At 45.2% G+C, this 25,326-nt stretch overlaps 5 protein-coding genes across 6 annotated transcripts in view; 4 read left to right on the top strand and 1 right to left on the bottom strand.

Moving 5' to 3' along the window:
* Positions 1-3,563: 3,563 nt before the first annotated feature.
* On the top strand, positions 3,564-5,126 carry LOC121598346 (cleavage stimulation factor subunit 2-like). Its single transcript, XM_041925023.1, has 3 exons — positions 3,564-3,777; positions 3,853-3,931; positions 4,013-5,126. Exons 1-3 carry the CDS (start codon positions 3,726-3,728, stop codon positions 5,073-5,075), a joined length of 1,194 nt encoding a protein of 397 aa, XP_041780957.1. The 5' UTR covers positions 3,564-3,725; the 3' UTR covers positions 5,076-5,126.
* A 2,687-nt stretch (positions 5,127-7,813) lies between these two features.
* Positions 7,814-25,326, bottom strand: part of LOC121598344 (glutactin-like) — a 35,717-nt gene continuing 18,204 nt past the window's right edge. Inside the window, exons 1-6 of one of the 2 annotated variants that reach the window (XM_041925021.1) lie at positions 10,053-10,202; positions 9,781-9,959; positions 9,558-9,710; positions 8,589-9,491; positions 8,172-8,508; positions 7,814-8,096 (exon numbers count right to left, since the gene is read on the bottom strand). In XM_041925021.1, the coding sequence (XP_041780955.1) occupies positions 7,981-8,096; positions 8,172-8,508; positions 8,589-9,491; positions 9,558-9,710; positions 9,781-9,942 (1,671 nt within the window). In that variant the 5' untranslated portion in view covers positions 9,943-9,959; positions 10,053-10,202 and the 3' untranslated portion in view covers positions 7,814-7,980. Of the gene's footprint in view, positions 8,097-8,171; positions 8,509-8,588; positions 9,492-9,557; positions 9,711-9,780; positions 9,960-10,052; positions 10,203-25,326 lie in introns of those variants that run through there. The other variant, XM_041925022.1, reaches the window with a different exon arrangement.
* LOC121598340 (glutactin-like) lies at positions 11,759-15,156 on the top strand. Its single transcript, XM_041925015.1, has 6 exons — positions 11,759-11,880; positions 11,974-12,629; positions 12,705-13,226; positions 13,754-14,131; positions 14,209-14,542; positions 14,620-15,156. The coding sequence occupies exons 2-6, from the start codon at positions 12,273-12,275 to the stop codon at positions 14,796-14,798; spliced, it is 1,770 nt and encodes a 589-aa protein (XP_041780949.1). The 5' UTR covers positions 11,759-11,880; positions 11,974-12,272; the 3' UTR covers positions 14,799-15,156.
* LOC121598342 (esterase E4-like) lies at positions 17,533-19,678 on the top strand. Its single transcript, XM_041925019.1, has 5 exons — positions 17,533-17,945; positions 18,003-18,521; positions 18,593-18,970; positions 19,035-19,347; positions 19,428-19,678. The coding sequence occupies exons 1-5, from the start codon at positions 17,583-17,585 to the stop codon at positions 19,589-19,591; spliced, it is 1,737 nt and encodes a 578-aa protein (XP_041780953.1). The 5' UTR covers positions 17,533-17,582; the 3' UTR covers positions 19,592-19,678.
* LOC121598343 (esterase E4-like) lies at positions 22,559-25,033 on the top strand. Its single transcript, XM_041925020.1, has 5 exons — positions 22,559-22,975; positions 23,033-23,551; positions 23,623-24,000; positions 24,065-24,377; positions 24,458-25,033. Exons 1-5 carry the CDS (start codon positions 22,616-22,618, stop codon positions 24,619-24,621), a joined length of 1,734 nt encoding a protein of 577 aa, XP_041780954.1. The 5' UTR covers positions 22,559-22,615; the 3' UTR covers positions 24,622-25,033.

Here is a 25,326-nt window from a genome sequence, read left to right as displayed (position 1 = left end):
CTACCACCGCGGAAAGGGACGCCCGAAGGCCACATTTCAATGCAACACTTGGCAAACTTCCTGGTCGCGCACACGGAATCTCGCCGGGCCCGTCTTCGTCAATTGCACACGACCCAAGCAAGCAAGCAAGCAAGGGCAAGGAAGTCCCACGGATTGTGTGTGGCCACAGAAACAGTGGGCCTTCAAAACCCCGTGAAAATCCCTCCCTAACCCCCCCTCAAAAGGCCTGAAAATGCAACCAGAAACGCAAACAATATTGGGAAAAAACTGGGAAATCCAATCCACTTGCGGGCGAAATGAGACGGTTTTTTTGTTGGTTTGTTCCACGCTTCCGCAAGATCGCTATCGGAGGTTGGGGTGTGGTCGTCGCAAACCCTCCTCTGCCCGTTTTGGTTGAAGGACTCGGGGTGCTCCTCGGTAGTGGTGGTGTTGCGCGAACCGTGAGCCCCTTGTCCTCAACGGCGACGTTCGCCACTCGAGAGCCACGGGATCAAGTGCTGTTCAAGCGCTCAATCGATTGCACTATTTTGCATCCGCGGTTTCCTAGTTTCCCTTTTCCCTTTTTTACCTATTTCGTTCATTGTTGTACGGAAAGGACCGCTGGAGACTCGTTTTATCGGGAGCATAACGAAGCATAACTTCCGGGTAGTCGCGTTTGGTACGAGTTGGAAGGAAGGGAGGATGTGGAGGAGGGGGGGGAGGAATGGTTTAATCGTTCCAACAATTCCAACTAACTAAACTACTTCACGGGAACAGCCGTGCTTAGAGTTGCGAGAGAGTAACTGTTATTGTTTGTGTCCTGGCCAATATGCAATCGGAACTTTACACGTTCAATGCAATGTTATGAAATTACAATACAAAGCGAACATACAAGCGAACTAATATTGAACGCTACTTAGAAACAAGAAAATACATTTTATACCCTAAAAACCAATATAAAGCTTTCCAATCGATGGTAAAGTAGATTCAATACAGGGTTTCCCACGATTTATTGGTCAGTTCCCATGATTTTTTGGTGCGTTCCCACGATTTTTTGGTCGTATCCCATAGATTTTTGGTTCGTTCCCATAATTTATTGGTATTTTCCGATTGGATATCAATACAATTGGACCAAAAAATTCTGGGAAACGACCAAAAAATCGTGGGAACGCATCAACAAAATATGGGAACCCACCAAAAATTGATGGGAACCGACCAATAAATCGTGGGAAACCCTGTAAGGTATAAAACAAAAAAGAAGTACGTAAATCACATTTTAAAGGAACAAAAACATAAAAGAATATAAAACAAAATACAAAATCAATAACGAAACAAAGAAGAAATTCAAACAAAATTAAAAAAAACTGTATAGAAATCAGAAAAAAAAAACAAAAGAAGAAAATGTAAAAACGTATATCACTGTTAAGGAAAAACAAATAACAGCAAAAACAATATAACAAACACAAAAACAGTAAGAAAACGTTCACGAAATTCATAAACAAAAAAACGAAAGTAATCGATAGATAAACGAAAAATGGTATAGACATCGGAAGAGAAGAAAAAACAGAAAAATGATAAATATTACGTATATTACAGCAAAAAACAAATAAAATAAAACACAAACCATAAACAATAAGAAAATGTAAGAAAAATCCAAAAACAATTAATCGTAAATAAACGATAGATATATGAAACACATAAAAGAAATCAAAATAAATTGGAGTGACGCAAAAAGTAAAATTTCTTCATAAAACAACACTTTATGATGCAAAAACTAATATCAAGCAATAGATTTATCCTAACACAGAATAAAATGGAACATTATATGAGTAAATATATTTAAAAACTATATTTTAAACTAAGAATCCTTTTCTTATGAAATTGTTATCATCAAAACAGCTATGTCCATTTGCGTTGGAATTATTTCAACACAAATGGCTAGTTAAATGTGTAAGAAATACACTTTCTTTCTCTGTTATTGCACCTTTAAAACTGTGTTGGTGTTCAATATGTTTCTTTATCATTTTTGTGTTTTTAAATAATTTCTAAAAACTACCCATAAAAGCCCTCAAACGTTAGCATTTCCCGATCCGTTTTCATTTCCTCCTTTATGCGACCATTATTATTGCGCTGCAGATGGAGCGGGTGGCTGGAGTACCGGTTCAATAATTCCGCACACAAATGCGCGTTGTAATGTATGCTTCAGTAAACAATCACACTTCTCGGTGATGCGGTTGGTGTGTTTTTTTAATGTCAACAAGTACACGAGTGTAAAAATCGATTCGATACATATAGCATATAGCATACGTTTAGAGGAGTCCTTTTTGTTTCATTTATTCATTAATTTGAACTAAACGGTTAGCGCAGTGATAGAAATAATTGGAAAACAATGGATGTTTAACGTAAAACAAACGCTTTTTTTAACATTTGACAAAAAAGGAAATTACATTTCGTAACGATTCTTTTTTTAATAATGTTGTAAAAAAAAATAGAAATAAGAAATTAAATTCGGTTAATGTTTAATGCATGAAAGTAACTCAAAAACTAAACGAATAACTGTCAGAAAATTACAAAGCTCTTTCCGATGCTTCCGTGCTGGAATTTGCTCTTCAGTAACACTTAAAGAAACATGTGAAAAAATATATTTCCCAGAGATCACCACCATGTGACCCAGGATCGACGGGTGGCCAGTACACACACCCATCGCTGCAAGCAGGATTCCGTGTTAAAACCTTTCCCCAGTGATCGTGGCCCACCATTTCGGGATTAAATTCCGTACGGTACTACGGGTTTTGCAAACGGGGTAAAAAGGACTTAATTTGGGGTCGGTGTGAAAAGGATTGAGGGCAATGTCGTGGCGTGCGGCACTGCCCGCCTGCCTGCCTGCCTGCGGTGCACTATTGTGAGGTTTAATTGACCACTTTTATCCTTTTAATACCCTTTATCGGTATGGGGGATTGCCAAAACGCACGCTGCTGTGACATCCGGCAACTGTGTATCGAGCACACACAGCCCGGACATTCGGCTATGGCCGGACCTGCAGCTCTTGCTGCGCTATAACCTTGAAAGGGAAAATTGGAAACAGAGAACATATTGATTAGGTTGAGTAGGTAGGGAAAGGAAGTAAGAAACGAATAATGAAGTAAATGAAATATTGCAATACAGTTTTGAAGTTATACATTGTCTATGATTTAAGAGCTATTTTCTTAAAGATTTAAAGATTCTTTTTGATAAGGACAAAAGGATATTCCGGTTATTATAAGCAATTATGAAGAAAAATGATGAAATAAAACTAAATGGAATCGAAAAGATATAATTAAATGAAGTAACTTATCATAAATATTCTTAGATGCTGCCATAAAAAATCGAATCTTAAAATGATAAAAATACAAATGAAAAATATCACAAAACATAAGCGATTAAATAAAATAACAAAATAAAATAAATAAACAAATGTAACGTTGCTACGATGTAACGTTAAAAATTCAAATTTCGCTCATAACGCCATGTGCCGTCACAAATCGTTTCGTCGGCTACGGACGTCACCCCTCCGAAAGCCGGGCGAAAACGAGCTGTCAAAACAACACCGAACCGTCAAAGCAAACCGAGCGGCGCCGCGAACTCTGTGGTTTGTTTACTGCACCATTTGTGCAGGAAAATTGTTGAAAAACGCTACTCTTGCTGAGAAAAACGGCAGCTAATTTGTGAAATAGTTGGAATACAATAAATTGCACATCGCCACTACAATGGACCGGCACGATCAGACGTTGATGGACAAATCGATGCGGTCGGTGTTTGGTAAGAGCGCTAAAAAGGCAACACAACACAGCATCTTCTATCGCTAACAACCGGCGTTTTTCACACTCGTTTTAGTCGGAAACATCCCGTACGAAGCAACGGAAGAGAAGCTGAAAGACATTTTCTGCGAAGTTGGACCCGTTTTATCGCTAAAGTAAGTGACCGCACTCGGTTGTTTGTTTACATTGTGTTCTCTAATTCACAACGCTCGCTCTCTCCCTCTTCCCATTCACAGATTGGTATTCGACCGAGAGAGTGGCAAACCGAAAGGCTACGGATTCTGCGAGTACAAAGACCAGGAGACGGCCCTCAGCGCCATGCGCAACCTGAACGGGTACGAGTTCGGTGGACGTGCCCTGCGCGTCGACAACGCCTGTACGGAAAAGTCCCGCATGGAAATGGCCGCCCTGCTGCAGGGCCCGCAGGTGGAGAACCCGTACGGCGCCGAGTGCGATCCGGAAGAAACGCCCGACCTGATTGCGAAAGCAGTCACCGGCCTGCAGCCGGACCAGATGTACGAGCTGATGCGTCAAGCGAAGGCGTGCATACAGAACGATCCGCTCGAGGCGCGCAACATGCTGCTCGAGAATCCGCAGCTCACGTACGCCCTGCTCCAGTCGGCGGTTGTGATGCGGATTGTCGATTCACACACGGCTCTCTCCTTCCTGCACGGGCGTAACACGATGCCGCCGGTGCTGACGGACGATCCACTGAGTGCAGTGCCAACGGTGCGGGAACAGATACATCCCGCGTTCGACGGTCCGGACGGTGGCGGACACGAACCGAGACAGTTTCATCACGACAGTGACGAGCGGCATCTACTGCGCGACCGGATGGCACAAGCGGCTGCGGCAGCAGCAGCAGCACCACCCGTCCCAATGGACATGGATCTGCGCATGATGGATCCCTTTATGGCGGGCCATCAGCCCAGCAATATCCTACCGGAACCGGTTGCATTCCCACCGGCGGGTGTCGAGATACGACCACGTCCGGTTGATCCACGTCTGCACAAGGATCCAAGGTTGGAGGCTGCGGTCGCACCGTCCGGTGCAATGGGTGGCAGCAAAGCACAAATGGCGACTGCCTCAAGTGCACTGGCAGACCATGCGGCCAAGGCAGCGGCTGCCGAACCGAAATCCAAAGCGGGAGCATCGAACGATGCCTCGGACCAGGAGAAGGCGGCACTGATCATGCAGGTGCTGCAGCTTTCCGACGAGCAGATTGCACTACTGCCGCAGGATCAGCGTGCCAGCATTCTGGTGCTAAAAGAACAGATTTCACGCAATGCACCGAAATGAGCGAGAGGGGAAATGTAATGTTAAAATAAAACTGTTTAAGTGTTTGAAGAAGCTTCGAACGAATCCTTTCTTTGGCGTTTTTGTTGAGTAATACTGCCTCACGAACAAGACAGGACAGGAAAGCAACAAACATCGGTATTATTTATACATCAAGTGTCCCTCTTCACCTTTAACAAAACCTCCAAAAACCGTTTAAATGCTTAGTTAAATTCAAAATCACATGCTGCTCACCCTCCTTTCCCTCCCAAGTTCTATTCATCCTTACAATTGCAAACGGCAATTACTGGAAAACGGGCAGCCAAGAGAGGTTCATTAAAAAATAACAACCGCTCCACAATAATGAACGACATTCGACTTGCTTTATGCACCCGTCAGTAGCACAACAATCGCCAAAACCGATTGATTTTCCACCAAATAAAGCCTGAATCCTGCCATTCAAATCAGATACATGTGTGTGCGCGCGCGACAAGGGTTCGCGGTCCACTTTCAAGGGGAGTGTGAACAGAATTTGAACCGAGAGGAAAAAAAAGGAACAGGGAATTCACACCAACCGTAGGTACCTGTGACTGCTGTTGCCTACAAACCCACAGACCCCCGCTTACAATAGTTTCCTTTACATCCGGGTTCGGATTCCCTCAGCGATTCGCCCTTTTTACAATGATGCAGTTGACACATTTACTTGAATAGGATTCGGTGGAACAGAACAAAAAAGTCCTTCCAAGTGTCCTTCCAGGGATTCAAAAATCGAACAATGTTTCTCTCTCTCTCTCTCTCGCTTGTTTGTGCCTTTAAAAACACGGTTAAAGGAAACAAGCCCACGCGTGTATAATTGTGGACAAGAAACGCCCACAATGCTCACCGGAACCTCTCTCCCCGTGCCTTTGCTTGCATGCGGCAAACAATAGCGCGCCCAACACACTCACACAAAAGGTGACGATTATTGAAATCATATCCTTATACTGTCTCTCTCCCTTTTGTTGTTCCCGTACAGATTTCATTGAGGACAAAAACACTGATTGCGGTTCACGACACGACCAAGAAGGAGCGGGATGATTGTGGGCCGACCGACCGGATCTATTTGGTGTCAAATGCAATGGGCGCGCCAGCCCATTTCCGACCTCGCGTTGAAAAATGGGGAAGAAAGGAACAGCATCGCATGGGTAAAACGGTGTCCCCGCACTGCGTTCGCATAATTTTGAGCGTTTCTATGTATTACAACCTAGTGGTGGATCAAGTTGGCAAAAATCTTGAATCGACTCCGATCCGACTCCAGCCATTTCGGAACAGACTCCGAAAGTTAGGTCCGGCCAGCATTAACCGAAGTCCTTCGAAATCGTCTGTAGTAGTGGTGGGAACTCGTAATCGGATCTTCCCTATTGTGATGCTGTGATTGGAATCAATTCCGGAGTCGGTTCTGATGCTGAAATCGATTCCGATTCCGGAGTCAATTCCGGAGCCGATTCCCGAGTTGACTACGAAGTCGATTCCAGAGTCGATCAATTCCGTAATCAGATTCGGCGCCGGAGTCGGGATTGACCAGGGAATCGTTATTTGCCCTGGTAACGGAATCAGGATTAACTCCAGACATCAAATAAGCTCCGGAATGAGAATCAGTTCTCGAATTGAGATAAAAAGTTTCAGAAGCGAAATCAATCCGTGAATCTCCATTAATATGGATCGTTTCATGTATTAATCGTAGCATCTTTGGATCTTAACTCCTATTCTTATCGAGATGCCGAAACTGACTCCGATTCCGAAGCCGATTCTGATTTCGGAGCCAATTTTGATTGGAGAATCGGAATCGGAGAATCGGAGTCGGCAGGAGTCGTTCGGAATCGGTTGAAGTCGGAGTCGACCGTAGTCGGCTGAAGTGGACCTTCGCAACAAAGGTCTGTATACGAAGTGCACGCGCAAAGTGAAAGACAAAAAACGCAACGAAATTATATGCCTGATAACAAGTACATTGCACCGGAAGGCTCCAGTTGACTCCTACCGACTCCGATTCCGGTCCACTTCGATCCACTCTGGACGACTCCGAATGACTCCGACTCCAATCGACTCCGGTCGACTGTGGCCGACTTAGGACGACTCCGTATGACTCCAGACGATTGCGGATGACTCCAGAAGGCCCCAGACTACTCCTGACGACTCCTAACGCCATCAATCCGGATGACTTCGACTCCAGGCAGAACTAATGATTCCCATTTTGCCGGTGTTGTTATCGGACTAAAAATAGTCGAAGCTGTATCGGAGTCGTGGGTGCACTCCAGAGAGCACATCACTACTAAAACCCCGCATTTAATGCACTAATTCTAAATCGCTCATTCTGCGCCGATCAACATTTTCGAGCGCGCGTGGCAATTGCTGCTCCTGCACGACGAAACAGTACGTTCGTGACCTGTATGTTGGTGTGTTGGGAAATTCCCATATCGTGCATCTAACTTTGCCTTATTCAAACGCGGGTTCAATTCTACTTCCTGATTCCCTCGCTTCCCCTGCCTTCGGGCATCACATTTGTTTGCTGAATGCTACTGTGAATGTTTTCCCTTTTCATCCCTTCTTTTGTTGCTAATCGTACGCGCGCTGTGACTGTGTGACCATTGCTTCCCACGTTTCAAACACAGCATACCTTTTGTCACCTTTTGACAAAGGGAATTACACGCACACACAACACACTATCCTCGAAGCATTCACACTTTTCGGACCTTCTTAGCCGTGTTCCCGTTTTCCTGCAGGTATGTTTTGGTTTTTCGCTTTTATTAGCGTTGCATACTGTCCCCAGAGGTTTTACCTACCTTTAACCCACCGCGATATGTGATGATGAATGGTGTTGTATAGATGGATCGGTTTTAAGTATAAGAAAAGGCCACTCTTCCTTCCCCTCTCACTCTCTTTCTCTCTCTTTTTAGGTACGTTCCTTGTTCCGGCTTCGTTTCTCATCGCTTGCAGCGGTAAACTCGCGGTAGAAATTGTCCCCCACGCTCGGCGGATCGTTGATGTGAAGGTAAGGCCCAGCGTAAGCTGTACAAAACGGAAGAATTGCATTAGAAAATTACTAACACTCACCCAACATCGATGTGCTCTCCACACACTCACCGGTCATCGGGTTCCACGGTACGGTCAAGCGGTCCGACTTTGGTACCCCTTCCGCCGCAAACGACGTCCACAGGTCGACCATCAGCTTCGCCATCGCCGTATCGCGTTCGTTCAGCGCGTCCGGCTTGCCCGGTGGGTACGGGAACAGGTACAGCTTGTCGTCGGAATGGTGCACGCCACCGCCGAACGGATAGTGGGACGTATCGTTCCCATAGCCGAACCGCGAATGCTCGCCGACGTAATCGAACGTGTACAGGTACGTCGCGTTTGGATTGACGCGTGCATTCGCCTGCGCTTCGCGGAGCAGCGGCGCTTTGATCAGTATGGTGCCAGCCAGCTAAACAAAGGAAAAGGAGGGAAAACATAATTAAAGACATTACCAAGAAGAGAGAAGAAATCTTTTTTTTTTTTGCTTACATCAATCAATCCATCGGCCATCTCACCAAAGCTGCCACTTTCCAGCTCCTTCGACGTGAACAACGATCGCATCTGATACCCAACGAACGCACCGGTGGGATCATCTCCTGCGCCCAGGAACTTGCTCACAGCATCCATCAAGCCATACTTCACAAAAGCAGGATCATCCAGCTTGCCCGTCCTCTTGAAATGATCGTACACGGTCGTCAGCAGAAAGGTGCCCTCGTGCTTGGTGACGCCCGCCATCATCGGAATGTTGGGCCGTACCTTGCCCTGCTTCATACACTCCAGCGGCGTTTGCGGTAGGTATCGCTCCCAATCGCCGGTCACGAGCCGATTGCCACCGACACGATCCAATCCGCTCTCCAGCGTTGTCTTTACCTTGTACTCGTTGAACACATGCAACAGCTTCCAAACGTCTACGTTCTGATAAAACGTATCGATTTCTTCCTCCGGTGCATCAAATTCCTCGCCAGCTTCAAACGCTAGATCTCGCACACTTTGCAGCGGTTCCCTGTCCCACACCCACGGCGCACTCGATCCGGCCGACTGCAGTATCACCTTGTGGAACAACCCGTCCGGCACCTGCGGGCTGTACAGCAGGGCGGAAACGGCGGCCGCACCGGCCGACTGCCCGAACAGCGTCACATTGGCCGGATCGCCCCCGAACCGCCCGATATGCTCCTGTACCCATTCGAGCGCCAGCTTCATATCCATCAGCCCCATATTGCCGGGAATGCTGCCGGTGTCGGTCTGCAGAAATCCGAGCGGCCCCAGCCGATACTGGATGGTCACTAGGACAACGTCCCGTTCCATCAGATACTCGCCCGTTTGGTTTTTGGCACAGCCTTCGTAAAAACCGCCCCCGTGGATGAACACCATCACCGGGCGCTTGGCCGCGAGCTTGGGTTGAGAAGAAAATTGTGATTAATTTCCACCCTTTGGGTCGTTTAGTAGGAATAGACTTACATCGGAGCTGTAGATTGACAGCGTTAAACAGTCTTCCGGATCACCGGCAAACGCTTTGCCGGTAAATAGGGACAGCAACTTCAGCTGCGGACAGGGCATGCCGTGCCGGCTGGCATCCTTTATCCCCTGCCAGGGGGCTACTTTTATCGGCGGCTGTTGGGAGAAAGAGAAATTAATGTTATGACTATGATTTTCTCTATTTACACTAGATGCTTCCACTCACCCGGAACCGATTTTTGCCGGACGTTGTTTGGGCGTAGTGAACGCCCAGGAATTGGTAAAACTTGCGACCCGTCCAAGCGCTCGTGCCGGTGCTGCCCCGCAATGCACCCAGCTCGGCCAGATTTACGATCGGCGAACTGGCCTCCACACCTTGGTCGGTCATGACGGTGAGTAGGAGAACTGTGGGAAAAAGTAAACACCAACAATAAGTGAACATTGTTGACAGAGACGGTGAAAGAGACGCGACGAATCGTTTAGCGATCGATTCCGTACCGATGCTGGAACCAAACTAAAATACAACTTTAGAACCGTTAGGAATGGAGAATCCCGGCTGCAGATTCTCGAGGATTTCTTTCTTCGCTTTCGACGTCTTTTTATGACGCTTTATCCACTTTGGACTGACAGTTACCAGCTGACAGTGAACCGGTTTTGTTATTGTAGCAGGCAGCGACGCTTATCATCAACAGCAGATGAGGAGGTAGGCATGAGGTGTGATGGGCTCCACCAAAGGGAGAATGGAGCACAGTGGAGCAAACCAGGACAAACGCGTTGATTGCAGATAGCAGAATTGATTGTAAAATCCTATAGCATTAAGTTACTAATTTCTTATTAGAATTAATCTTTATTAGAAAAGCTATTCACACACAATTAATGGAAACGTTCCTAGTGGATTATTAATTTTGAAATAAATGAAAAACAATTTGTATTTATTATTTAATTACATTCCTTTGAAATTGGAGAAAATAATGAGTTAAAGTTAATGTGATGCCTTGTGTTTTTTATTCGGTTTCAAATAGTCGTTTGGTTCGCTATACTGTTTTGCGTACAATTGCATACCTTCAGGCGCTAATGCTTATTCCCGTTTGACTCTCTTGATAGAAGTACCATAGACCCTTAACATTTCTAAAGTTGTTTAGAATGTTTTTTTAATCAGCCATATATAGATTCCAAAACGACCTGGCCGTCATTTATCCCAAATAATAAAACAGGCCAACAAAAACGGTATAAACCGTTGACCCAGCAGCGTGTCAATCATACCGTACGCGGAGGCACCGACCAGGGTGTCAAGTAACATAATTAAGGAACTAAATTGAAAATAAACCGACCATGTTAGATTAATTTTGTGCAACATCGACCGTCCGTACTTCGAACCTGTACTGTACACACACACACACTTGGCTCAACTATCAAGCGCACAGCAATAAATAAGATACAGCTAATTTCCCTCCCATGTCTCGAAGGTGTTTTGGTGCGGCTGCAATAAAGCTTATTTTTACATGGCGGTATACATTTATAGATAAGGGTTTTGCAAACTAAAGTTGCCATAGGAAAAGCTACAACAACATTACAAAAAACCAATAAAATGTGTTTAATAATCGATCGCAACTAGAAGCACTTAAACATTAAAATCGTCTATAGCCGGGGACAGCAAACTTTAGCCCGAATTTGGTGCAAATAATACTTTTGTGAAATAATGCTTTATGAATAATGAAATGGCTTCTAGTTTATTAAAAAAAGAAAACAAAAGTACAATAAAAAGGATTAAGTATAATAAAGAAAATGAAATGTTCATATCAAAATATCAACACGAGTTTCTGTATTAAGCATAATGGATAAGAGAAAATAATACAGAACGTTATATAACTGTACAAATCCACAACAGTGAAGCACAGCATCAGCATCGAGCAAACAAAAAAGAAAAAGATGACCCAAAAACTGTTTGCCATAATTGAAAAGAGTAGGACCCAATTGGAATGGGGGAAAAAACAAAATCAAAACAAACAAAAGACATGCAACAACAACAATAACGGCGAACGAACAACGTGAACAAACAACGAAAACACACATATAAAACGAATAAATCTTCATCCAAACAGGTTTTCGCAAAAAAAAAAAAAAACTTGAGGTGTTCAGCAAAAAAGGCGTTTCATCGACTCAACACGCGCTCAACACTTTCATTCGAGCAGATTAACGCGCCGGTATCGTTATTAGAGCCTCTGTATGTGTGGTGAATAGTTAGATTTGCTACATTTTGTGCCCAAAACATGAATGTTTGTTCAACTAGTGCGGCGATGTAACACAACTATCTTGGGAATTCAAGGTTAAATTACGTGCAATGACAAATTGAATTCGATCAAAATGGCAATCTGCAATCATTTACCATCAAATTGATTGATCTGCTCTTATCTTCCAGCTATCGTGACTCGAAGTATACGCGTATCTCATTCGCCGTATAACAGTTACCCCTTCCTTTCGACACACACAGCCACATTTACACATCGAGAGTGAGCAAGGGCTTGGGGTTCACACCGCTTTATCCAACACGCTCTTATCATCGCTCTATCGCCCAAAACAGTCACCCTTTAATTGCACTGAGCAACGGTCATCGGCAACGGAGGGAGGGGAGGTTGTTCAACGCCAAGTACGTGAGCTCAACACGGTCGTTTGGGAAGGCCGCCATCGCCGCCGTCGCCGCCGCCAGTCATTAGCAAGATGTTGTTCGTGTCGGTTTGCCGTTCGAGCCTGCTCGTCGTGCTGCTGTGCTTTGCCGCAGCTACCTGTGCGATCACGGTGCGCATTCAGGGCCTCGGTGAGGTAGTGGGGTCGGAAACGCTTACCGCCCGTACCCAGCAGCGCGTCCATCAGTTCCTCAACATACCGTACGCGGAGGCGCCGACCGGGGCGCGACGCTTTCGTGCGCCGGTCCCGATCGTACCGTGGACTGCCGCGAAGGATGTATCACTGCCGGGCCGTCCTTGTCCCCAGCCTGGCATTACCGATCAGTTGCCACCGGGCGACATAACACCCGCCATCGAGGACTGCCTCTCGCTATCAGTCTACACGAAAAATGTAAGTCATCCGAGGGAGCGATAAAGCATCTCTCTTTCGTCACGCAATGCTAATGGGCGGTCTTTTCGGCCACAGGTTACGGCGAACCATCCCGTCATGGTGTACATCCACGGTGGCTCGTTCTATCTCGGCAAGGCGGCCGACCATCCGCCCAACTATCTGCTGGAACGGGACGTCATGCTGGTTGCCGTGCAGTATCGACTCGGTGCTCTCGGCTTTCTCTCCACGCTGTCCTCCACCATTCCGGGCAATGCGGGCATGCTCGATGTAGTGCTCGCCCTAAAATGGGTACAAGACCACATCGCTGACTTTGGTGGAGATGCGCGGCGTGTTACCGTGTTCGGACAGTCAGCTGGAGCGGCCGCTGTTAGTGCACTGCTGTACAGCCCGGTCGTACCGTCGTCCTACTTCGGGCAGGTCATCTTGCAGTCGGGCGGCTCGACCAGTTCCTGGGCGATCGACCCGAACCCGGTGGAGAATGCGAAAGAGATTGCCAAATTCGCTGGCTGTGACGTAGCGCGCCCGCTCGAGGATGTGGAACAGTGTCTGCAGGAGTTGCCGGTACTGAATTTGCTCAGGGCGCTCGACTTGCATTCGGTAAGCTGTTAGGGTGTATTCATTCATGTGAATCTTCTGCGAGGAGTGTTTCGAATCTCAATTGATGAATCTCAAAAGTTACACAAGTCTTTGAGGATTAAAAAATTAAAATGCAAAGATCTATGAATCTTTAAATATTTTCTGAAGATTTGGTTCTACGAGGCTGAATTTATACCCAGTGCTCACCAATCGATTCAAACCACTTTTATACTGAAGTGCAATTATAAGGCAAAAAAGGGGTGGAAGCTTTGGATAAACATTCAAGAGCCTATAAATATTCATACACATTGGAGGACTCATAGTCAAAAGCAGGGAACGTCATTGGATATTAATTTTGGAATCTATAAGTAAATATCCAAAAATATCCTTTAAATTTTCATAAATTACTCGAGAATCAATAATATTTATGGATTCGAGAACCCATCGAAATTAGTGAATCTTTGGAGATGCTGTCAGATGCATACATCTGAATCAGAGTCGCTACAAAATTGATTTAATAATTCCAACAATCTCAAACCTTATTGCAGCAAGATCGCATGATGAACCAGGGCGTCAACAATATCGGTGGCTGCGGTATGGTGGTTGGCGGTCCGTCCGGCTTTCTCCCCGCCGATCCGATTCACGTGATGCGCTCGGGACAGGTGCGCAAGGACGTGCGCATGATGGCGGGCGCTACCAAGCACGACGGTACGTTCATGGTGACCGGGCTGTACGATATGCTGGCAGCGATGGAACTGATCAACGGCAAGCAGTCGAACCAGTACGATCTGATCGATACGGCGAACCGTCTGTTCGGCATCGACGAGCATTCCGGCGCATTGGCGGGGTACGAGATCGAGTCCCTGTTCACCGAGCAGCAGCTCGAGAGTGGCAACTTCACTCAGCTTATGGCGGGTGTGATCGATGTGAGTATCGTCTTCAGGGTGACTTCTGACCGCGCACACACAATGTTATCATCCTCGCCCTCTTGTCATCGTTACAGATTGCGGGCACTATCGTCATCAAGGCACCCGTTTTGCGAGATGTGCAAAATAATGCGCGATACAGCGAGAAGGAAACGTATCTTTATTCGTTCGACTATCAGGGTGAACATACGCGCTTCGGGTATGGGGCCAACACGTCCCACTATCCGTTCCTGGGTGGGGCACATCATTCGGATGATAATATTTACCTGTTCCCTTACCCCGAGCACGTCACCCGGCTCAATACAGCCGATACGCTGATGTCAGAAATTATGGTAGATCTTTGGACGTCGTTCGCTATAGATGGCGTCCCGAAGTCTTCCAGGGGTGTGCCGGCGTGGCCTAAAGTTAATGGTGAGTGGCACAAAGCACAACGATCGTTTGTTTGTATTTAACATTTAATTTTGTATTTTTTTTTTGTATAACCTTAGGTCCTACTGGTCCGTATCTGCACATCAACAACCCGTTCAGCATTGGAACCAACTATTACGATGAATATGCGGTCAGTGCTCACGACCGATCGGCAGCTAACCTTATAAAAACAACATCAGTTAGCGTGAAAGCCATGCTTTCACTGCTTCTAGTCATACTTTCATTTTATCGAGTGTAAATTACAATATGAAAGAGTTGAAATTCCACAAATGTTGTATTGTTGTCCACAGCTAAACTTTTACAACAACCCTGTCTATTTTGGCAAAATCTTTTTTATGTTAAATTATTTGGAAATGAAATAAAAATATTTGGTCATGAACTGGTGATGTTGCAAAGTGGCGAGGGTAGTGGTGAGAGCCACTACAGATAACTCAAACAGGGCGTAACAGTCCACATAGGGTAACAACGACGAAAAACGTTCCTTTAGAAGAGTTCACTTCGTCAATTGAGCTGATGATAAATCCCTCAAAAAAACAACCACAAGATACACGATACATTGTAATAATTAAATAAATACCTAAATTATAAACCATTATCTTTCATACCAATATAGTTTTTTTTTAAATTAATGTCTGTAATAGAGATGACAATGTTTAGTAGTAGCGTATAAAAATAACCCATTACTCTGTTATGAATAAGAAACAAATTTCTTCTTCTTCTGTTTGGCGTAACGTCCTACGCGGACATGCCGGCCTATACAGGCTTTCGAGACTTAATGCATTACACCACGTAGCCGGATAGTCAATCCTTGCTACGGGGGGACGGTTCATTCTGGGCTTTAATCCATGACGGGCATGTTATTCATTTCAAACCGACGACCAGTAACTAGTAACTAATTGCTCATGGAAAAGTAACTACCCAAATAGCCAGCTCGAACTCCATAGCTGATTAGGGGCTGTTTAACGAACAATCGTCCCGATGTCGTACTTTGTGGGTAATTCAGAGATGAAACGGTAATTGGTGGAACCATTAAGCTTTTTAACAAGCACACGATACCTTTGGAACTTTGTGGCTGATTAGTACTATCTGTAGGGTTGTCGATGGAACTTTAAGGCTTTTTAAGAATGTATTCCGAACTTGGTGGAGCTTTATAGCTTTTAAATGCATGACATATCTACCAGGTGACTCTTGTAAAAGTGTCAAAGACAGACGCCGTCTCGTGGTTTGTGCTCCAGTTAGATTAGTTATTTGAAGTAGCAATATCAACTTAGGAAGTGATTTTGGGTTACGGCCAGTCTGGTGGTACAGTCGTCAACTCGTACGACGTAACAACATGCCCGTAATGGGTTCAAGTCCCGAATAGACCGTGTCCCCATACGTAGGACGGACTATCTTTCTATGGTAACAATAAGTCACTGAAAGCCAAGCTCACTTCACTACTAGGTACAGGCAGGCCTTGACCGACAGCGGTTGTTGTGCCAAGGAAGAAGAAGAAGAAGATTTTGGGTTAACTGTAAATTAATAAAATTCTGTGAACGTTATGAACATTTACAGTTCACAAATAAACATGCCCACGTCGCCTTGCTTGAAAATAAAACACACAAAAAAATAATCTCCGGCCTCCTGGTATAAGGAAGCTGTTTAGACGGTATTTAGAAGGCGCCCGGAACTTTGATGCTGGTTATCTACTGCAAAAGGCGAATTCAAGCAGCGATCTTTAGCTTGCCCAAATTGGCTGCTTAAACAATATTGGCTATTTGGGTAGTTACCTATCTTTGCTTTTTATGTCACCTATCGGAAGTCTGTAAGTATTTATGATCATTTATGTTTTCATCAAATAAAAATAAACAACTTTGCACAATTTTCCATTGGAACACAATATCCCCATATAATGTATCTGTTCAATATCTTCAAAAATAGCAGTACCACCGGCATCGACTTTAATGTAGCTCGGTGGTACTTACACTACTTCTCGTTAATGCTGATATGGCTTGAAATTATCCAAAACTCTATTTTGAAGTTTTAGCTGCTTCTTTTTCTTGTATATTGAAGGCAAGAGATCGTTCGAATTTTGAAAGTTGCCCTACTGTTTGGTTGTTCAGCTGGTGTTAATTTGCATGATTACAAGGATTCCAATGACTCTAAAATAAGTCATTTTATGTACTACTTGACCATTTGTTATCTAAAGCTGCAAACAATTCGCGATCCGTGTGCTTTGCAAATCACCTTGTGCTACGTAATCCTCCAACATATACAGGCCATGTTACAAAATAGCAGAAGAGCAGATGTTAGAATTGCGCTAACAAGTCAACAACACATTGTTTAAATGACGAGATGTATATAACAAAGCATTATCCTATTACAACAATCCGTACAACATAAAAAATGGGAAATTCCCAACCACCGTCTACGTGTTCTATTCAAATCCATAAAGATTACATCCAAACGGTTACTTCCGCTCGCGGTCCATGTTGTCCCGTTTAACGAGTGATCAAAGATTACTTTGCTATATCAATGCGAGCGCGAATGTCTGTGTTCTGATAACGGCTTTCTTCGCGAAAATTACCATCCCTCTGATATGCTTGCGTCCTCTTACTCGTCCCCTTGACAACCGCGACCACTCCCCCATCGATCAGTCCCATTTACCGATATTTTCCAAACAATGCTAAGTCTCGAAGGAACACTTCCATTCTCCAGATACATAACTCTTATCAACACGCCCCTTATGATTGCCTCTGTGTGTTGGTGCATCGAGTACGTTATCTCGTTCCCAGACGAATGCAATTTATTATACAACCCCACCACATAACCCTTATCGTCCCAATACGATATCTAATCCCGTCATCAGGCCACACCGCTGATAGCGAGCTCCCCCTATTCCATGCAGCCCAAAGGTAGCCTCTATCGACCCCCAAAGCCGTATAAAAGGATGCACTTTCGGCTAGATGCTTCAGAAAGCGATTGGCCTGTGCATAGTACAAACTCCTCACTGAACAGCTCGACAATAAGTACAGTTTCAAGCATGGGACGTCTTCAGTATTCCTTCGCTGTTTTACTATCCGTGCTCACGATCGCCTTGATCACTGGCACTTCCCTGGCACAAGATGATCAGGGACCGGTGGTAGACATCCAAGGACTTGGATCAGTCTTGGGAACCATGGGAGAGACGGCCTGGACTGGACGACCCATCTACCAGTTCTTCAACATCAAGTATGCCGAGGCTCCGGTGGGAGAGCAACGCTTCCGTGCTCCTCTCAGTGTACTTCCCTGGACGGGTGTCATGAATGTCACCGCTCCTGGTCGTGGCTGTCCTCAGCGACGCACTGTTTCTCAAGATGACCCTGATGCCGAGGATTGTCTCACGCTTTCCGTCTACTCCAACGATGTAAGTAATTGCTCCTGTAATGTCTGCGGACTCATCTAATCAATATTGCTCCTTCAGCTTACGGCTAATCGTCCAGTCATGCTCTACGTCCACGGAGGTGCCTTCGTGGTCGGATCCGCGGAGCGATTCGGACCTGAGTACTTGCTCGAGAAGGACATCGTTCTCGTCGTCATACAGTATCGCTTGGGTACACTCGGATTTCTCTCTACTGGTACCGAGGCTATCCCTGGTAACGCTGCCATGTACGACGTGCTCGAGTCGCTGGAGTGGGTATCCCGACACATTCGTAGCTTCGGTGGAAACCCAGAGGACGTTACGATCTTCGGAGAGTCTGCCGGAGGACATGCAGTTTCCGCTATGCTCCATAGCCCCCGTGTTCGCGAGGGACTCTTCAAACGTGCCATCATCCAGTCCGGTACCTTGTTCATGCCCTGGGTCATCTGTCAGGATCCAACCGAGGGCGCATACGAGATCGCTCGTATTATCGGTTGTCCCATGACCACTCCTGCCGAGATCGATAACTGCCTTAAGAGTGCATCGGTCCGCGATTTGGTTTTGGCTCAAGACGAACACAAGGTGAGTACTTTTACATTTAGTAGTTCTACACTTATTACATATCTATTTCAACACCTTACTTTCCTTCACAGAAAAATGAGTTCAGCTCTCCAGGATATCCCAAGGTTGCTGGAGCTTGTATCACCGTCGGTGGAGCTCTTGGGGATGAAAGCTTCATGCCCGTTCACCCCAGAGAGTCTACCTACTTCCGGGATGTTGAGATCATCTTCGGAATGAACTCCCAGGAGGGTCTCATCTTCTTCAACGAATACTTCCAGTATGCTTTAGACTCCCAACCCATCGAGTTCGACTCTCACTGGGACTTCCTGGAGTTTCTCAAGACCGTAAACATCAAATTTGGATCTGGTGCCTTCGTCGATGCCGTTGTTGGCTATGAGCTCCTGTCCAAGGCCACCTGGGAGGAGATGGATCGTGCTAACTTCTCGGAGATAGTTCCTCTGTTCATTGACGTGAGTGATCAAGATCACTATATGATCTTTCATTGCTATTATAACCTTCGATTTCTTGCTCCAGGTTGCTGGAAACTTGGCCCTAAAGTATGGTTCGGTCGAGGAGGCTAACCGATTCGCTAGAGCGCTTCCCGGGCAAGTCTACCTCTACAACTTTGACTACGTTGGTCCGCCGTCTCCAATGACTCCCGGTTTCCCGTACGATTTCCCCAACTCAGTCGGTCATGGCGATGAGCTCAAGTTCTTGTTCCCCATGTCGAACGTACTGAACGAAGAACACACCCAAATGGCTAAGATCATGGTGGATCTTTGGACGTCCTTTGCCATCACTGGCGTACCTCAGGCTGACAACGTCATTCCATGGCCAGCTGTATCGAGTAAGTAATACTCATGTCGAAACAGTCCTTCCTTATTTCTTTAACTAATTCTCTTTCAACACTCTTTTATACTTCTTCAGGACCGTTTGGACCATACTTCCGACTCGTGAACCCTCCGGAGCAGAAAGAGTACTTCGTCAATGAGCTTACTAACAGTGTTGAAAAGGCCAGAGGACCCCGAAAGCTATCCGTTTCGCCGGCAACTTGCCTGGATCTCTTCTTAAATCGGAGCCCCAAGAACTAAGCAGTGAGACCCGCGAGCATACTCCTCCACTAAACCTATCCTAATTATTTCAGCCTTAATCAGAGGCTCGTCAGTACAATAAACTAATAATCAAGCATCATACTCCTTCCTTTGTTGCACGTGTTCTTTGACTGACTGAGATAACGGTACGCTACGTTACGCTACGACGGACCCCCAAAGACGAGATACGCTCGGTGTGCTTTGAGCTTTCATTCATGACCACCGACTCCTTATCGGTCCATTGAACCGGTCGCTTGTGCATGCACAACTCGAATGCATTTCATTCATTTCATTATCAACAGGTTCGAGGGTTGTTGATATCTTACCGGTGTATGTTTCCTGTGGCTAGATTGATTCTCTTCTGCACAATAAATCTCACGCCCTTTTCTATCCGCTTGCGATCGCGATAAGCCATAATTCGACTTATCGACTGACCGAAATATGCTTGAGATATAAAATTAAAAAGAGTAGATCTTCACGAGATAACAAGTTCACACGAGGATTCCACTGTACCGTACTGTACTGTCCTTAACTGCTGGTGAGTGCACATACGACTCAGACCGAGAAGTTTACAGAGAAGGATGGTATGTGGATAAAAAATGATATTCGGAAGCAGAAGATCGGATATGATGTGGTATCTAAGATCAAACAAACTACATCTTCGATAGTTAGCTAATGATCGTGCACTAATCCTTGTAAAAATATCCTAATATTATTGTAGTCTATGCTTATAGAAACATCATAACATATCGCTTGTCGAAACAAACGAAATCAAAATAAAATGCATTTTTTCCAGAAAGGTACATTACAATAATTGTACTGAAAGTGAAAGTTCTTTTCAATTTCGTTTTATCCAGTGAGTATTAGAGTAAATGTACCAGTATTGGACAGGTTAGTGCATCTGTTTCACAAAAACTGCTCTTATACTTACAATTTTTATTATCTTTCATGAAAGTGACATTATTTTGAACGATAAGTGTTACTACGGTGAACGGATCTGTGGGCCACGCGAAGGATGCGGCCTTGTAAATCAAACCCGCTCGGGTAACAGCGATCTTCTCAACCGTTCGACACCAATGATTAACCTTCCCGCTAGTTGCTCTCTCAAGTAATTTGAGGAGCCTATGCCGCAGAAGGGGGTGAAGAGGGATGAGAGATTTCTTTCGTGATCCGTATATGCAAAATAAAAAAGACAAGGTTTCTTAGAGTTTCAAAATCCGAATGAATGTTTATTGAAAGTTCGGTCCCTTTTATACTCCCGGAAGCCCATACATATTAGGGTGTTAGTGTATCCTTTCCGAGGATAAATAGTACATAAGTGTACGTACGCGTGAGTGTCGCATGTTAGTATTTGTGTCGCATATTTATTCCGCTTTTACACGTATCGTTCCCGGTTTCTAGATTAAGGTGATCGTGCACCACGCGAGCTTACAGTTTGACACGTTCGTTACGGAATTAATAATCGCGAACGTAACAATAAGCTATCATATTATGTTGTGCTATTTTTTATTTGCCGGTTTAAATGTAGGGTAACCGTGCCAGTTTTCGGCAGTGTACCTGTTTTCGGCAGGATAACTAAAAACGTGTAATTACGCAAATCGCGTTGAAAATTGCCTAAATACGTATTTTTTAAATATAGATATGCTCATTTGCTATTCATATACGAAGTTTCACATCATTCCCTTACATCTTATTCAAAATATAAAACAAAATGTGCCGTGAGAACCAGAGCACTTAAACAATGAAAGTGTGGTTTTTATGAAAGATTCTATGGTTGTAGAATTTATTCTACCCCGTTTAGAATTTTAAAATCACGAAAAACAACCAATTATTTACTTTTCCAAGCTGCCGAAAATTGGTACACAGTAAATGTTGATTTTTGACAGATCAATGCTGTTGGCTCCTGCCGAAACTTGAAAGATAAACACACTTTTGATTTCGTTGAATATTAATTTAAAACTTTATCAGAAAATTGCAATATGTATTGTCGACACATTAAACGATATGTCTTGTATCAAATATCACCAATTTCAATATAAATAATCAAATAACTTGAGAGAAATATAGTAATTTGTGAGCCGGTCGGAGCCGTACTCTATAGCCGTCAGGCATTCTCATTTCTTCAATGCCTACTTTGTTTGTAACTCAAATAAAAATGACTGTAAAAACTGCCAGCAAAATGACCAAAATTAGCAACATAAAATTAATAATTTAAGTAGTTACCACCAATCTTAGGAAATTGAGAGTGTAAAACTGTTTTGAACATTATTGTCTACCTATTGGCATTCATTAAAACGTTTTCCGACCCGTGTGCTATAGGCAAGTTTTCACCTCACATTCTTCTGAAAGTCGAGCTATTCCCTCTAACATACAAAGTGGGAAATTCCCAACCACCGTCTGCCTTTTGAATTTAAATCCATAAAGATTACATTCACCCAAACGGTTACTTCCGGTCGCGGTCCATGTCCCGTTTAACGAGTGATCAAAGATTACTTTGCTATATCAATGCGAACGCGAATGTCTGTGTTCTGATAACGACTTTCTTCGCGAAAATTACCATCCCTCTGATATGCTTACGTCCTCCTGCAGACTCTTATCTGTTGTCCCCTTGAACACCGCAAATCCCCCATCGATCAGTCCCATTTACCGACATTTTCCAAACAATGCTAAGTCTCGAATGAACACTTCCATTCTCCGGATACATAACTCTTATCAACACGCCCCTTATGATTGCCTCTGTGTGTTGGTGCATCGAGTACGTTATCTCGTTCCCAGACGAATGCAATTTATTATACAACCCCACCACATAACCCTTATCGTCCCAATACGATATCTAATCCCGTCATCAGGCCACACCGCTGATAGCGAGCTCCCCCCTATTCCATGCAGCCCAAAGGTAGCCTCTATCGACCCCCAAAGCCGTATAAAAGGATGCACTTTCGGCTAGATGCTTCAGAAAGCGATTGGCCTGTGCATAATACAAACTCCTCACTGAACAGCTCGACAATACGTACAGTTTCAAGCATGGGACGTCTTCAGTATTCCTTCGCTGCTTTACTATCCGTGCTCACGATCGCCTTGATCACTGGCACTTCCCTGGCACAAGATCAGGGACCGGTGGTAGACATCCAAGGACTTGGATCAGTCTTGGGAACCATGGGAGAGACGGCCTGGACTGGACGACCCATCTACCAGTTCTTCAACATCAAGTATGCCGAGGCTCCGGTAGGAGAGCAACGCTTCCGTGCTCCTCTCAGTGTACTTCCCTGGACGAGTGTCATGAATGTCACCGCTCCTGGTCGTGGCTGTCCTCAGCGACGCACTGTTTCTCAAGATGACCCTGATGCCGAGGATTGTCTCACGCTTTCCGTCTACTCCAACGATGTAAGTAATTGCTCCTGTAATGTCTGCGGACTCATCTAATCAATATTGCTCCTTCAGCTTACGGCTAATCGTCCTGTCATGCTCTACGTCCACGGAGGTGCCTTCGTGGTCGGATCCGCGGAGCGATTCGGACCTGAGTACTTGCTCGAGAAGGACATCGTTCTCGTCGTCATACAGTATCGCTTGGGTACGCTCGGATTTCTCTCTACTGGTACCGAGGCTATCCCTGGTAACGCTGCCATGTACGACGTGCTCGAGTCGCTTGAGTGGGTATCCCGACACATTCGTAGCTTCGGTGGAAACCCAGAGGACGTTACGATCTTCGGAGAGTCTGCCGGAGGACATGCAGTTTCCGCTATGCTCCATAGCCCCCGTGTTCGCGAGGGACTCTTCAAACGTGCCATCATCCAGTCCGGTACCTTGTTCATGCCCTGGGTCATCTGTCAGGATCCAACCGAGGGTGCATACGAGATCGCTCGTATTATTGGTTGTCCCATGACCACTCCTGCCGAGATCGATAACTGCCTTAAGAGTGCATCGGTCCGCGATTTGGTTTTGGCTCAAGACGAACACAAGGTGAGTACTTTTACATTTAGTAGTTCTACACTTATTACATATCTATTTCAACACCTTACTTTCCTTCACAGAAGAATGAGTTCAGCTCTCCAGGATATCCCAAAGTTGCTGGAGCTTGCATCACCGTCGGCGGAGCTCTTCGGGATGAAAGCTTCATGCCCGTTCACCCCAGAGAGTCTACCTACTTCCGGGATGTTGAGATCATCTTCGGAATGAACTCCCAGGAGGGTCTCATCTTCTTCAACGAATACTTCCAGTATGCTTTAGACTCCCAACCCATCGAGTTCGACTCTCACTGGGACTTCCTGGAGTTTCTCAAGACCGTAAACATTAAATTTGGATCTGGTGCCTTCGTCGATGCCGTTGTTGGCTATGAGCTCCTGTCCAAGGCCACCTGGGAGGAGATGGATCGTGCTAACTTCTCGGAGATAGTTCCTCTGTTCATTGACGTGAGTGATCAAGATCACTATATGATCTTTCATTGCTATTATAACCTTCGATTTCTTGCTCCAGGTTGCTGGAAACTTGGCCCTCAAGTACGGATCCGTCGAGGAGGCTAACCGATTCGCTAGAGCGCTTCCCGGACAAGTCTACCTCTACAATTTTGACTACGTTGGTCCGCCGTCTCCAATGACTCCCGGTTTCCCGTACGATTTCCCCAACTCAGTCGGTCATGGCGATGAGCTCAAGTTCTTGTTCCCCATGTCGAACGTACTGAACGAAGAACACACCCAAATGGCTAAGATCATGGTGGATCTTTGGACGTCCTTTGCCATCACTGGCGTACCTCAGGCTGACAACGTCATTCCATGGCCAGCTGTATCGAGTAAGTAATACTCATGTCGAAACAGTCCTTCCTTATTTCTTTAACTAATTCTCTTTCAACACTCTTTTATACTTCTTCAGGACCGTTTGGACCATACTTCCGACTCGTGAACCCTCCAGAGCAGAAAGAGTACTTCGTCAATGAGCTTACTAACAGTGTTGAAAAGGCCAGAGGACCCCGAAAGCTATCCGTTTTGCCGGCAACTTGCCTGGATCTCTTCTTAAATCGGAGCCCCAAGAACTAAGCAGTGAGACCCTCGAGCATACTTGTTGGCACGATAACGACATCGTGCATTTTGACAGGCGAATGTTTACAAAACATCAAGCTGTATAGGATAGCTCGAATAGTTAGAACTATAAACACCAGATGGCGGCACCTGTTAGATAAGGACAAAAAGATATTCCCAAATACGAGACAGATATATGATCAAAAGTAGGACCGATTAGGACAAAGTTCGGCAGCGGTCGCTAAGCAGGGTCAAGTGCGGTCAAGACGGATCAGCTGTTCGAGGATAGGCGCCATCCAAAAAGTTAGCGGCAGTAGCAAAATATAAAGCAGAAAGACCGACTAATTTTTAAACTGTACAATAAATCCTACAAAAGCCAGTTCTAAGAAAGTCTACCCAGCTACTCATTTACTGTTACACACGTAACAACAATACTCCTCCACTTATCCTAATTATTTCGGCCTTAATCAGAGGCTCGACAGTACAATAAACTAATAATCAAGCATCATACTCCTTCCTTTGTTGCACGTGTTCTTTGACTGACTGAGATAACGGTACGCTACGTTACGCTACAACGGACCCCCCAAAGACGAGATACGCTCGGTGAGCTTTGAGCTTTCATTCATGACCACCGACTCCTTATCGGTCCATTGAGCCGGTCGCTTGTGCATGCACAACTCGAATGCATTTCATTATCAACAGGTTCGAGGGTTGTTGATAACT

This window comes from Anopheles merus, chromosome 3L (genome assembly GCF_017562075.2).
Source record: "Anopheles merus strain MAF chromosome 3L, AmerM5.1, whole genome shotgun sequence".
Lineage (NCBI taxonomy): Eukaryota > Metazoa > Arthropoda > Insecta > Diptera > Culicidae > Anopheles > Anopheles merus.
This window is presented reverse-complemented; position numbering and strand designations above follow the sequence as displayed.

Coding starts and splice junctions, on each gene's coding strand:
- LOC121598346 (XM_041925023.1), top strand. CDS start 3,726: ATGGACCGGCACGATCAGACGTTGATGGACAAATCGATGCGGTCGGTG. Junction 3,778..3,852: donor ATCGATGCGGTCGGTGTTTG/GTAAGAGCGCTA, acceptor CACTCGTTTTAG/TCGGAAACATCCCGTACGAA. Junction 3,932..4,012: donor GGACCCGTTTTATCGCTAAA/GTAAGTGACCGC, acceptor TCCCATTCACAG/ATTGGTATTCGACCGAGAGA.
- LOC121598340 (XM_041925015.1), top strand. CDS start 12,273: ATGTTGTTCGTGTCGGTTTGCCGTTCGAGCCTGCTCGTCGTGCTGCTG. Junction 13,227..13,753: donor GGGCGCTCGACTTGCATTCG/GTAAGCTGTTAG, acceptor ACCTTATTGCAG/CAAGATCGCATGATGAACCA. Junction 14,543..14,619: donor GGCGTGGCCTAAAGTTAATG/GTGAGTGGCACA, acceptor GTATAACCTTAG/GTCCTACTGGTCCGTATCTG.
- LOC121598342 (XM_041925019.1), top strand. CDS start 17,583: ATGGGACGTCTTCAGTATTCCTTCGCTGTTTTACTATCCGTGCTCACG. Junction 17,946..18,002: donor TTTCCGTCTACTCCAACGAT/GTAAGTAATTGC, acceptor TTGCTCCTTCAG/CTTACGGCTAATCGTCCAGT. Junction 19,348..19,427: donor TCCATGGCCAGCTGTATCGA/GTAAGTAATACT, acceptor ATACTTCTTCAG/GACCGTTTGGACCATACTTC.
- LOC121598343 (XM_041925020.1), top strand. CDS start 22,616: ATGGGACGTCTTCAGTATTCCTTCGCTGCTTTACTATCCGTGCTCACG. Junction 23,552..23,622: donor TGGCTCAAGACGAACACAAG/GTGAGTACTTTT, acceptor TTTCCTTCACAG/AAGAATGAGTTCAGCTCTCC. Junction 24,001..24,064: donor TAGTTCCTCTGTTCATTGAC/GTGAGTGATCAA, acceptor TTCTTGCTCCAG/GTTGCTGGAAACTTGGCCCT.